This window comes from Silurus meridionalis, chromosome 18, assembly GCF_014805685.1.
Source record: "Silurus meridionalis isolate SWU-2019-XX chromosome 18, ASM1480568v1, whole genome shotgun sequence".
Taxonomy (NCBI): Eukaryota; Metazoa; Chordata; class Actinopteri; order Siluriformes; family Siluridae; genus Silurus; species Silurus meridionalis.
In genome coordinates, this window is record NC_060901.1 from 1,327,516 (window position 1) to 1,341,251 (window position 13,736).

The following is a 13,736-nucleotide window of genomic DNA, read 5'->3' on the forward strand; positions in this document are numbered from 1 at the left end:
GTGTGCCTGTGCATTGTGTGTGTGTGTGCATGTGCACCGTGTGCCTGGGCACCGTGTGTGTGCACCGTGTGCTCAGGCATTGTGTGCATGGGCACCGTGTGTTTGTGTACTGTGTGATTGTGTATTGTGTGTATGTGCACCGTGTGTGCATGTGCACTGTGTGTCTGTGCACTGTGTGTGTGTGTATGTGCACTGTGTGCATGTGCAACTGTGTGTCTGGGCACCGTGTGTATGTGCACTGTGTATGTGCACTGTGTGTGTGTGTATGTGCACCGTGTGCCCAGTGCACCGTGTGCCCAGGCATTGTGTGCATGTGCACCGTGTGTTTGTGTACTGTGTGTTTGTGCACTGTGTGTCTGGGTGCTGTGTGTCTGTGCATTGTGTGTGTGTGTGTGCCTGTGCACTGTGTGTGTGTGCATGTGCACTGTGTGTCTGGGTGTCAGTGCATGTGCACTGTGTGCCTGGGCACCGTGCCTGTGCACCGTGTGTCTGGGCACCGTGTGTCTGTGTACTGTGTGTCTGGGCACCGTGTGTCTGTGCACTGTGTGTGTGCATTGTGTGCCTGGGCACCGTGTGCTCTGTGCACCGTGTGCCTGTGCATCAGTGCATGTGCACTGTGTGTCTGTGTATTGTGTGTGTGTGTGTGTGTGTGTCTGTGCACTGTGTGTCTGGGCACCGTGTGTTTGTGCACTGTGTGTGTGTGCATTGTGTGTGTGTGTGCATGTGCACTGTGTGTCTGGGCACCGTGTGTCTGTGCACCGTGTGCATGTGCAACTGTGTGTCTGGGCACTGTGTGTGTGTGTGCACCGTGTGTCTGGGTGTCAGTGCATGTGCACTGTGTGTCTGGGCACCGTGTGCCCAGGCACCGTGTGTCTGGGTGTTGTGTGTCTGGGCACCGTGTGCCTGGGCACCGTGCCTGTGCAACAGTGCCTGGGTGCTGTGTGCCCAGTGCACCGTGTGCCTGGGCACTGTGTGCCCAGGCATCAGTGCATGTGCACCGTGTGCCTGGGCACTGTGTGCATGTGCAACTGTGTGTCTGTGCATTGTGTGCATGTGCAACTGTGTGTCTGGGTGTCAGTGCATGTGCACTGTGTGCTGTGCACCGTGTGTGTGTATTGTGTGCATGTGCACCGTGTGCCTGGGTGCTGTGTGCCTGTGCATTGTGTGTGTTGTGTGTCTGTGCATTGTGTGTGTTGTGCATGTGCACTGTGTGTGTGCACCGTGTGTCTGTGCATCAGTGCATGGGCACCGTGTGTCTGTGCATCAGTGCATGTGCACTGTGTGTATGTGCACCGTGTGGGCACTGTATGCCTGTGCACCGTGTGCCTGTGCATTGTGTGCATGTGCACTGTGTGCCTGGGCACTGTGTGCATGTGCACCGTGTGGGCACTGTGTGCCTGGGTGTCAGTGCATGTGCACCGTGTGCCCAGTGCACCGTGTGCCTGTGCACTGTGCATGTGCACCGTGTGCCTGGGTGTTGTGTGTGTGTGTGTGCACCGTGTGCTCAGGCATTGTGTGTGTGCTGTGTGCCCAGGCACCGTGTGCCTGTGCAACAGTGTGTCTGGGTGTGTGCCTGTGCATTGTGTGTCTGGGCACCGTGTGCTGTGCACCGTGTGCCTGGGTGTTGTGTGCCCAGTGCACTGTGTGTCTGGGCACCGTGTGTTTGTGCACTGTGTGTCTGGGTGTCAGTGTCTGGGCACCGTGTGTGCTGTGTGCCTGTGCACAGTGTGCCTGGGTGCTGTGTGTCTGTGTTGTGTGTCTGGGTGTGTGCCTGTGTACTGTGTGTCCTGGGCACCGTGTGTCTGTGCACTGTGTGCTGTGTGTCTGGGTGTCAGTGCATGTGCACTGTGTGCCTGGGCACCGTGTGCCTGTGCACCGTGTGCCTGTGCACAGTGTGTCTGGGTGTGTGTGTGTGTGTGTCTGGGTGTGTGTGTGTGCATTGTGTTTGGGCACTGTGTGTTTGTGTACTGTGTGTTTGGGTGTTGTGTGTGTGTGTGCATTGTGTTTGGGCACCGTGTGTTTGGGTGTTGTGTGTTTGTGTATTGTGTGTTTGGGTACTGTGTGTTTGGGTGTTGTGTGTTTGGGTACTGTGTGTTTGGGTACTGTGTGTTTGGGTGTTGTGTGTTTGTGTATGTGTAGGTTAACATGCATTATAACCAGCGTCTTCTCAGTAAACAGACACCAAATCCAGATCATATGCAGATAAAAGTGAGCAGAACTTGTAGATTTCTGTTTTGAAAATCACGTACCCTCTGAATCTCCTGAGAACATCCTGAATATCGATTTCTTTTTTAGTCCAAATGAGAGTTTAATGTTGTGCCATTGTTTGGTGAAGTAAAGTGAAGTGAGAGGCTTCAGTGGATTCAGCCATTTAATTTACTGCCCTGTGTGTGTGTGTGTGTAGGTGTGTGTGTGTGTGTGTGTGTGTGTGTGTGTGTGTGTGTGTGTGTGTGTGTGTGTGTGTGTGTAAGATAGTGTTTCTGTTCAGTTCCCTTTCCTAATCCAGGATCCGTATTTTCCACTTCTAGAGGTATTTTCCAGTCAAGAGGATCTGTAAGATTGTAGGTCTTGATTTTTGCGATGTTTGTAGATTTTATTTTATAAGTTACTGCTACTTGTTACTGGAACTACCTGTAGGTACTTTGAGTATTGGAATTGCTGTGGGTGCTGGGAGTACTGGGAGTGCTATGGGTGCTGGATGTACTGGGAGTACTGTGGGTGCTAGGAGTACTGTGGGTTCTGGGAGTACTGGGAGTACTGTGGGTGCTGGGAGTGCTAGGAGTACTGTGGGTGCTGGATGTACTGGAAATACTAGGAGTGCTGTGGGTGCTGGGAGTACTGTAGGTGCTGGGAGTACTGTGGGTGCTGGGGGTACTGGGAGTGCTGTAGGTGCTGGGAGTGCTGGAAGTACTGGGAGTGTGGGTGCTGGAAGTACTGGGAGTACTGGAAGTGCTGTGGGTGCTGGGAGTGCTGTGGGTGCTGGGAGTACTGGGAGTGCTGTGGGTGCTGGGAGTACTGGGAGTGCTGTGGGTTATTACGGGAGGATTAAGTGGAATCAGGGAAATGGACAAGTTAATGATGGTCTCAGAGGGATGGAAAGGAGTGAGGGATGGAAACTGGCTTTAAAATGTGACGTGTTTAAGCAGAGCAGGGACGAACGTCAAAATGTCTTCCAGATGTTTTTTTCTAGAGGACAGAGGACTGTGTGTCTCCATGACTCAAATCATCTGCTAGAAGTTTATCAAATCAGTAATCATTGATGGTGTTTGATGGTATGTGATGGTGATGCTGGTAATGGTGGTGTGTCATGGTGTTTTTGGTGTGTGACTGGGTGTGATGGTGTATGATGTAATTGTGGTGTGTATGATGGTCATTGATAGTAATTAATGGTGGGTGGTGGTGTGTAATGGTGATTAATGGTGTGTGATGTTAATTGCTGTGAATTGATACTGTGTGTTAGTAATTGATGGTGTTTGATGGTGTTTGATGGATGATCTTGGTGTTTGATGGTTAATGGCGTTTAATGCAGATTGTTGCTGTGTGTATATTTTTGGTGCTGTTTGATGGTTAGTATTGCTGTGTGTGTATGTGTGTGTGTGTGCGCGTGTGTGTGTGTGTGTGTGTGTGTGTGTGTGTGTGTGTAGGGGGTTTACACACTTTATCATTCTCCATTGATTTTTACATGTTTTTGCTTCCTGAGGATTTGCTGGCAGGACGCTTTAATTAATCTGTGATGCAGCTGTAAAGCATCAGGCCGTGTGTGCGTGTGTGTGTGCGTGTGTGCGTGCGTGTGTGCGTGCGTGTGTGTGCGTGTGTGCGCGTGTGTGTGCGTGTGTGTGTGTGTGTGTGAGTGTGTGTGTGTGCGTCTGTGTGTGTGTGTGCGTGTGTGTGTGTGTCTGTTTGTCTGTCAGTGTGTGTGTGTGTGTGTGCGTGCGTGTGTGTGTGTGTGTGTGTGTGTGTGTGTGTGTGTGTGTGTGTGTGTGTGTGTGTGTGTGTGTGTGTGTGTGTGTGTGTGTGTGTGTGCGTGTGTAAACACTAACAGGCCGAGACTGTGATGCACGTTCAACCTTCAAACAAACTCAATTAAGTTTATTGGTGACTGCAGCGTTTGATTAATTCAGCTCGTAACATAAATCATATTCTGTGTTTCAGCGACATCAGATGTTAATTGAATGTGCAGTACACACACAACAACTTGACATTACACACACACACACTCACACAAGCACATAAAAACATCCCATTAACCTCCATACGGAAATGAAATAGCGAGACCTCTTTATATTAAATGTGAGCGCCGTGGTTTCCCAAATTACACCACTGCTCTCATTAACACTGCTCACTCACTTCTGACGCTCAGACTGCTGGCCTTTATCACTCGCCTTCATCTGTACACACATAAAACAGCTGAAACACACTCCATCACTCACACATCAGGAAGCTGCTGTACACAAATCAGGAGACACATTTACCTCATAATAAACACCACAGATGCACCACTGATCAGAAGAACATCCCTCACAAGGAGCTTTAACTCCATCTGATACGATATAGTGATACAATATGATAGGAATAGTGTGATATACAATATGATAGGAATAGTGTGATATACAATATGATAGGAATAGTGTGATATACAATATGATAGGAATAGTGTGATATACAATATGATATGATACAATGTGATACACTATGATCTAAACACTATAAGATAAATAGTGTGACACGATACTTTATGATAAAAACAGTAATCATTTAAGATACTATATGTTACGATACTATGTGATATAAATGATTTGATATGATATGATACTTTGATATAAATAGTGTTATACATTTTACTATCAGTTTTATGGACCAATCACGTCGCTCAGGTGATAAATGATTCACACCCAGTTGTTTTTTTCTCTTGTGATAAATAATCCCCTGATGATGGATTTGTGTGTTGATTGGTTGGCGTGGTTTCCTTCCAGGCTCTGACTGAAGGTCTCTTGGTGTGGTTCATGTTACATGTGAGGAAGCTGCTCATGCTACACACTTTACCTCTTAGCAACTCAAAGAGGCTGACCAGCACTGTCAGCGGTGTGTGTTACACCTACACACTCCAGCACTGTCAGCGGTGTGTGTTACACCTACACACTCCAGCACAGTCAGCGGTGTGTGTTACACCTACACACTCCAGCACAGTCAGCGGTGTGTGTTACACCTACACACTCCAGCACAGTCAGCGGTGTGTGTTACACCTACACACTCCAGCACAGTCAGCAGTGTGTTACACCTACACACTCCAGCACAGTCAGCGGTGTTACACCTACACACTCCAGCACAGTCAGCGGTGTGTTACACCTACACACTCCAGCACTGTCAGCGGTGTGTGTTACACCTACACACTCCAGCACAGTCAGCGGTGTGTTACACCTACACACTCCAGCACTGTCAGCGGTGTGTTACACCACACTCCAGCACAGTCAGCGTGTGTTACACCACACTCCAGCACAGTCAGCGGTGTGTGTTACACCTACACAATCCAGCACAGTCAGCGGTGTGTGTTACACCTACACACTCCAGCACTGTCAGCGGTGTGTGTTACACCTACACACTCCAGCACAGTCAGCGGTGTGTGTTACACCTACACACTCCAGCACTGTCAGCGGTGTGTGTTGCACCTACACACTCCAGCACTGTCAGCGGTGTGTGTTACACCTACACACTCCAGCACAGTCAGCTGTGTTACACCTACACACTCCAGCACAGTCAGCGGTGTGTGTTACACCTACACACTCCAGCACAGTCAGCAGTGTGTGTTACACCTACACACTCCAGCACAGTCAGCTGAGTTACACCTACACACTTCAGCACAGTCAGTAGTGTGTGTTACACCTACACACTCCAGCACAGTCAGCTGTGTTACACCTACGCACTCCAGCACATTTAGCAGTGTGTGTTACACCTACACACTCCAGCACAGTCAGCTTTGTTACACCTACACACTCCAGCACAGTCAGCTGTGTTACACCTACACACTCAAGCACAGTCAGCTGTGTTACACCTACACACTCCAGCACAGTCAGCTGTGTTACACCTACACACTCAAGCACAGTCAGCTGTGTTACACCTATGCACTCCAGCACAGTCAGCAGTGTGTGTTACACCTACACACTCTAGCACAGTCAGCTGTGTTACACCTACGCACTCCAGAACAGTCAGCAGTGTGCGTTACACCTACACACTCCAGCACAGTCAGCGGTGTTACACCTACACACTTCAGCACAGTCAGCTGTGTTACACCTACACATTCCAGCATAGTCAGCTGTGTTACACCTACACACTCCAGACTGTGCCAAAGTATGTAGCTGTAACACACAATGCTGTGATGACGTCAATCCCTGGGAGAAAGACAGTGTTTGTTTGGTGTGTGTGTGTGTGTGTGTGTGTGTGTGTGTGTGTGTGTGTGTGTGTGTCAACCTCACTTCCTGCCAGGGCTCACAATGCTGTCTTGTGTCTGCTGTCATGAAGTGACATCTGATAGACAGGAGCAGGACACGCTGAGAAAACCTCTTACTTTTGACTCAGAGTCTCAGACTGTTCCTTTTGCATTCAATATTTCTTTTGAGACATGCTGTGAATATGGCAGTTAGCGGATACAACATCACCATCAGCATCACTATCACCATTAATAAAAAAACAACAGACAACATCTTAAGTTAAGATGATGATGGTAAGGCTGATGTTAATGGTGATTGTGATGTTATGATAATGGTGATGGTGGTGATTTGATGCACCATCAACATCAGCCTCACCACCACCATCAGTACCAGCATTACCATCAGCATAATCATTACCACAACCATTACCAACTGCATCACCATCTTCATCACCACCACCACCACTATCAGCACCAGCATCACCATCATAAGCATCAACGGAATCAATGGAAGAGACGCTTACATTTAGAAGTGTGTGTGTGTGTGTGTGTGTGTGTGTGTGTGTGTGTGTGTGTGTGTGTGTGTGTGTTTTCCAAGTCTAGTTTTTTAAGAACTGATTTCTGAATTCTGATGATGTAATTACAATGATTAAAACACACACACACACACACTCTCTCTCTCTCTCTCTCTCTCTCTCTCTCTTTGTCCAATTCAAGTTGAAATTGTGATGTGTGTTGCCCCCTGCTGGTTGTGTGTTATTACCACAGTCTGTACCTGCAGAGTCTCCAACTCTTTCTCTTTCTCTCTCTCTCTCTCTCTCTCTCTCTCTCTCTCTCTCTCCCGCACTCACACACACACACACACACACACTCTCTCTCTCTCTCTCTCTCTCTTTTTGTCCAATTCAAGTTGAAATTGTGATGTGTGTTGCCCCCTGCTGGTTGTGTATTATTACCACAGTCTGTACCTGCAGAGTCTGCAACTCTTTCTCTTTCTTTCTCTCTCTCTCTCTCTGCCGCGCACTCACACACACACACACACACACACACACACACACACACTCACACACACACAAACACACACAACCACACACAACTGGTTTATCGGCAGGAGGCAGACGACGGACAGTATGAGATCTTACACACCCCTGACAGGTACACACACACACACACACACACACACACATTTAACGAAACGATGGAGCGTTGAGGACAGAAATAGTGATGCTGATGAGGGGTTTAGAGAGATACGCTGACCGATTTTGTTTCATTTGTGTGTGTGTGTGTGTGTGTGTGTGTGTGTGTGTGTGTGTGTGTGTGTGTGTGTTAATGTTGTGAATATGAAGCGAGGACATGGCGACTGCAATGCATCTGATCGGCATGAATTTGTTCATTAGGACTGTGTGTGTGTGTGTGTGTGTGTGTGTGTGTGTGTGTGTGTGTGTGTGTGTGTGCTCACTAGTTCTCGGAGCTCCAGCCTGAGAAGACGAGTGTAAGCTGGAGGAAAAGAGTGACGCATCATAAATTAGCTGCTCAGCAACGCAGCTGTAGTGTTTAAATTCAGTGTTTTAATGGTTTCATGTTTTCTGTGTGTGTGTGAGCTTCAGTTCCTCACACATCCACCAGGACATTCAGCTTCCTCCCTTCCGAGATACATTATACAGCCCAAAGTATTGGGACACCTGATTTTCCCAGTCAGATATGGTTCTTCTCAAAACTGTTGGCAAACAATTATGTAGTTTTTCTTTGGAGCATGACATTTTTCTTTCACTTGAACTAGGAGACCCCAAACCAGCAGGACAATGCTCCTGTGCACAAAGCCACCTCCATCAAGATCTGCTATACATGAGTTGGATTTGTTGGATCTCCTGCTAAAGAGCTCCAACCCTACTGAACAGCTTTGGGATAATTATGAATGCTGACTGCGCTGCAGGCCTGCTCACCTCATCTACATCACTACCTGACTTACTAACATCCTTGTAGCTGAATGAATCTCTACATATTCTAGTGGAACATTTTCCCAGAACAGTGGAGGTACCTGAACTAAGCTAAGAATAAGCTGAGTGAGTCATTACGTCTTTCATACTACAGACGCTGGAACTCTATGGAGAACTGCATCCAGAACTCTTTCTATAGTACACTGAGGTTTGCTGCTACTTCCTGGAGCTGCTTATCCACATCTAATGAGCCAATGAGAGTTCAGCGCTGTTAAGCCCCACCCCCAAACGTGTAAAGTGTGATTGAAAAATGATTCTTTCAGTCAGATCAGGAATCATAAACATCATCACTAGTTAGTATGGGTGAATGAAGCACATGAAGATATGGAGTGTAGAAAGTGTTGGTACGAATGCTGCTCATCTGAAGAGTGTGTTTTAGTCCCACACGTGATTTCATTGTTTTCTTTCTCTCCTGGTGTATTTTTTTGTTCATTTCTTAAAAAGTTTGATGCGCTCGATACTTCGGGCACGAGCGTAATCCTGTACGAATCCAATAATCCAGAACTCGACCCAAACTCGGGCTCATTCATATTTAATGCGCTAGAATTCCAACTCGAACTCTCTGCTTTGAAAAGCCCACAAATTCCATCAATAAATAAATAAACAGCAAATCTGAATAGATTGTATTCGAACAGAAGTCTCTCGTTCTCAGACGTTACATGCTGTGTGCCGTTTCATCTGACTGCAACCCTGAATGATCTCGCACTGATGTGTGAGCATGCTAGTGCGCAGACTGCATGTGGAATTAAACTACCTGTTTTAGTTGTTCCGCTTCTGATTCGAGAGAATCTACAAAATCCGGGTTTCCTTTGCTGTCATGTTTATTTTTTGCTGATTCATACATTTGTAACACACACACACACACACACACACACACACACACACACACACACACACACACACAGTTTAATTGAGTATAATGGTGGGTAATCATGTCTCATTGGGGTATTAGCCACGTTCTCTCCGGCTTTTCTCCTCTGTTTGTCTCCTTGGCTGTGAAAAGCAGTTAATATTTTCCTGGCAGTTGAACAGAAACCTCTCGCTCGGCTCCCTCGTTTCTGCGGACTTTAAAAATGCCTCTCAGATGGCAGCCACTTCTGTGGTGACTTCAATCTGTTTTTATTGCCGTTCTCATTAACGTGCTGGTAGAGAAGTACACTTTCACTCCGACGGGATCCGTAACCCGGGAGTGAGGAGCAGAAGACACACTGCCATCTAACACTCCTCCTCCAGACTCCACTCTGTAAGGTCACTTTAAATTCCAAGTGTAAAATAAGAAACGTCCAGGTTTTTATGCTTTGTGATCGTGATAACTCTGTGATGGATGTTGCCATGGAAACCAAAGTTAGTTAGCAACAACTTTTTTCACTAACGCTAAATCTGATATAAGAAGAGGTGGAGGTAAGGAAGTCCCCAACATTTTTTTTATTGGTGTTAGAATGAATCCCTTTATCATCTCCAATTTAAGCTTTAAAATGTCTAAAAGGTATCTGCGGAAAGTGGGCCCAGAACATAGCCCTGAGGAACACCATCTGATTTGTGCAAAACCTCAAATAGAAATGCTATCATAGTTATTGATACTTGACTCAAGAAAAATGGAAGCCTCCATGCTAATACTCTATACTGATCCAGAATTTCCTGAGGTATCCTCCGGATTTCTGTGGTGTAGAACGTAGGAATAAAATGCGTACCGCTCGCTATGAGTCAGAAGCCGTCAGCGTCCCATTTGAGAAAGACAAGTTCTTGCAGCAGCTCATCATCTCAGCCTTCGACCACAACACAAAGTGAGGTTCAAAGGCAGCAAGCATTTCTGGGTGAAGCAACTTTAATTGGATGTGACTGATGTTAAATTGAGTCGTTACGGTTTTTATGAGGATTTTTGTTTTTGAGGAACAGCCCATCACAGCCTGGTTATAACCAGCACGCTGAATTAGCATTTACGAGGCCCTGCATCTCGGGAAAGAGTGTCATAAATACATGTGTTCGGGTTTTTTCCACAAGAAAAAGTCCTCTGTGTTTCAGATGGTTAAACTTTCCATGTGAACTTGATGAAGCAAGTCAGGATGTCAGGCTCAGATGAGTTCCTCCTGAAATTCATCCAAAAGTTCAAATCCATTCAAGTTGTTGTTGTTTGTACAGCACTTTTAACAATGCACATTGTCCCAGAGCAGCTTCATAGGAATAAAAACATGACGAATATAAATCTTAGCATTATAAATATAATCCCTATATGTGGTGATGCTGGTGAGGGAAAACTCCCTGAGATGGAAGAAACTTTGAGAGGAACCAGACATCAGAAGGAAATCCATTTCATTTTTAAGGTCATTACCTGCTCATTGATGGAAATTCAAAAAGTTCCAAAGCTAGAAGAAGCCTTGCTATAGCATACAAACACACACACACACCTGACAGGGTGAGGTTACCCTTCTTCCCCTCAAAAAGTCCATTCATCTGACAGGTTCCACATCAGTGCAGGTCAATGCAGCAGGTGGACATCTAAAGCTCCATCTAACAAAAACTCAATTCCTTTTTTTCAGTTCTAATAAAATCCCTTCATCTGAAAAAACTGCACAAATCTTTGCAAACAGTATTTGTTTAGGCGAGTCCACAAAACAAAACACAATCAAACAGAATCGATTGAAACAGGAAGCAGAATGCTGGAGTTCTCTGTGAAACATGTGTCCTTCATAATCTCCAATGTTTTGCTGAAATTAGGGGATTGTGTATTGATTATAACTGCTGTTAGCGTTAGCATGGATCACAGAATCTTTAACTGGAAGTGTGTGTGTTTTGCAGATTTACACTGACTGGGCGAATCACTATCTGAGCAAAGCCGGCTGTCCTCGACTGATCAAGGATCTGACTCTGGATATTCCTGATGGAGTTCTGCTAGCTCATATCATACAGATCATCGGTAAGACACTGGCCTTACACTGATATAATTCTCAATTATAAATCGTTACAGTTACACACACACACACACACACACACACACACACACACACACACCTGGCTCTACTCTCACTCACCTCCGTCTCTCATCTCTGCTGAAGCATGTGTGTCCCATGTGTTTCATTAAACAATCTCTCTGTGTGTACGTGTGTGTGTGTGTGTGTGTGTGTGTGTGTGTGTGTGTGTGTGTGTTTGCCCTCCTGTGGGCGGTTCTGAAACTTTAGCTTTGCCCTTGGTTAATAGCAGCTCACAAACTTTCAGCCAACAGCTGATGAAGTACCAGCCGCACAGGAGTCGATACACACACACACACACACACACACACACACACACACACTCTGGTTTCAGTTCTGTCTCCCTCATGGTGGAGAGACTCGGACAGTGAGGGTGTGGTCTTTGTGTGTGTGTGTGTGTGTGTGTGTGTGTGTGTGTGTGTGTGTGTGTGTGTGAGTGTGAGAGAGAGAGAGAGAGAGAGACTTTAAAAGATCAAACTCAGTTCTGCTTTTCCCCCTGCAGCGAATGAGAAGGTGGAGGACATTACAGACTGCCCCCGGAGTCACTCTCAGATGGTGAGTCTGATTTTTCATCTTCATCTTCACTGCATCATTTTATATCAGTTGTATTGTGTGACATGCAAAATGGATCAAAGGTCATAAGAAATGGAAGCAAATAGGCCACAGGGTGGCAGGAGGAGGAGCTTATAGGCCATGAGATGACAGAAAGAGGGTTTTAGAGGCATCAGGATGACCGGAGGATGAATTTGGGGGCATCAGAATGGCAGGAGGAGGGGATAGGGGGCATCAGGATGGTATAAGGAGGGCTTTAGAGACTTCAGGATGGCAGGAGGAGGGTTTAGAGACATCAGGAGGAGGGAATAGGGACATCAGGATGGCAGGAGGAGGGCTTTAGAGACACCAGGAGGAGGGAATAGGGACATCAGGATGGCAGGAGGAGGGCTTTAGAGACATCAGGATGGCAGGAAGAGGAGTTTGGGGTATCAGGATGGTAGAAGGAGGGCTTTAGATCCATCAGGATGGCAGGAGGAGTTTGTAACTAGTGGATAACAGAAGGAGTGGTTTTTCAATCTTTTTGTCATGAATGTGTTTTTGTGTTTTGTGGATGAGTCAGGGATTATATCTGTTAGTCTCTTAATGAGCTTCCTCTCTTCTCAGTGTGTGTGTTTATGTGTGTGTTTGTGTGTGTGGCTTGTTGGGACGTGGCTGTCCATATGCATGCACATTTCAATGACTGAAGAGTCATTGGCCCAAAAAGATTGGCCTAATGGGGACATTACTGTCCACATTATTACCGTCCAACAAAGTGTGTTTCTGTGTGTGTGTGTGTGTGTGTGTGTGTGTGTGTGTGTGTGTGTCTCTCAATTGTACTATTCTTAACCTGGCTCTGTGGTGTTATGATGAGCTAAAGGATTGAGTAGTGTGTTTGTTTTTGTGTGTAGGTGGGCGTGTGTGTGTGTGTGTGTGTGTGTGTGTGTGTGTGTGTGTGTGTGTGTGTGTGTGTGTGGTTAGTAGGGATTTTACAGTAAGGAAGTGCATCTAGAGGCCGTTGTTTAGAGGAAGTTGAGGTTGCTGAGACATTTTACAGTCATGTGGGTACATACACACACACACACACACACACACACACACACACACACACACACACCTGCAGCCAGCTTTCAGTTGCAAGTCTATCTGTGTTCAGTGCTAAGATGATGCCCTCGAGTGTGACGAGCCAAAAACAAGGTAAATGAGCTGTGTGTGTGTGTGTGTGTGTGTGTGTGTGTGTGTGTGTGTGAGAAAACACAGACAAAGTGAAGAATTTTATGTTAAATGAAACTTGTACAGTATATTCCTGTTTTTGAAATGAGTCACAGTACACTGATGTAAGTAGATAAAGCTCTAGTTAACGAGAGCTCTGTTGCTAGGCAACCCGCTGTCTATGATAAGCTAGCTGATGACTCAAGCTAACTAGCATGTCGTTGTGAAGTACATAAATGTGTAAATTAACTGTATGTCTATCTGTCTTTGTCTCTCTGTCAGATCAGATTAGTGTTTCTCTATGCATCTGTCTGTCTATCAGGACCAAAAGGTCTCTCTGTCTGTTTGTCTTTCTGTGTGTCTGATATGTCTGGCCTAAACGTCCAGACAGCTAATGAGACCAGACAGATGATACACAGAGAGATACGTTTCATTGCCTTTGTTTCAGAGAGCCAACAGACAGACAGACAGACAGACAGACAGACAGACAGACAGACAGACAGACAGACAGATAGATAGATAGATAGATAGATAGATAGATAGATAGATAGATAGATAGAGTAAAAGGATTATGGTTAAAAGTGTGTGTGTGTGTGTGTGTGTGTG

General features: G+C 46.1%; 1 protein-coding gene across 1 annotated transcript in view; it reads left to right on the forward strand.

The window, feature by feature from the left end:
- The window catches only part of nav3 (neuron navigator 3), an 89,926-nt gene that overhangs the window by 24,624 nt on the left and 51,566 nt on the right, over positions 1 to 13,736 (forward strand). The window contains 2 exon segments of the mRNA XM_046872657.1: positions 11,218 to 11,335; positions 11,890 to 11,942. Of these exon segments, the coding sequence (XP_046728613.1) occupies positions 11,218 to 11,335; positions 11,890 to 11,942 (171 nt within the window).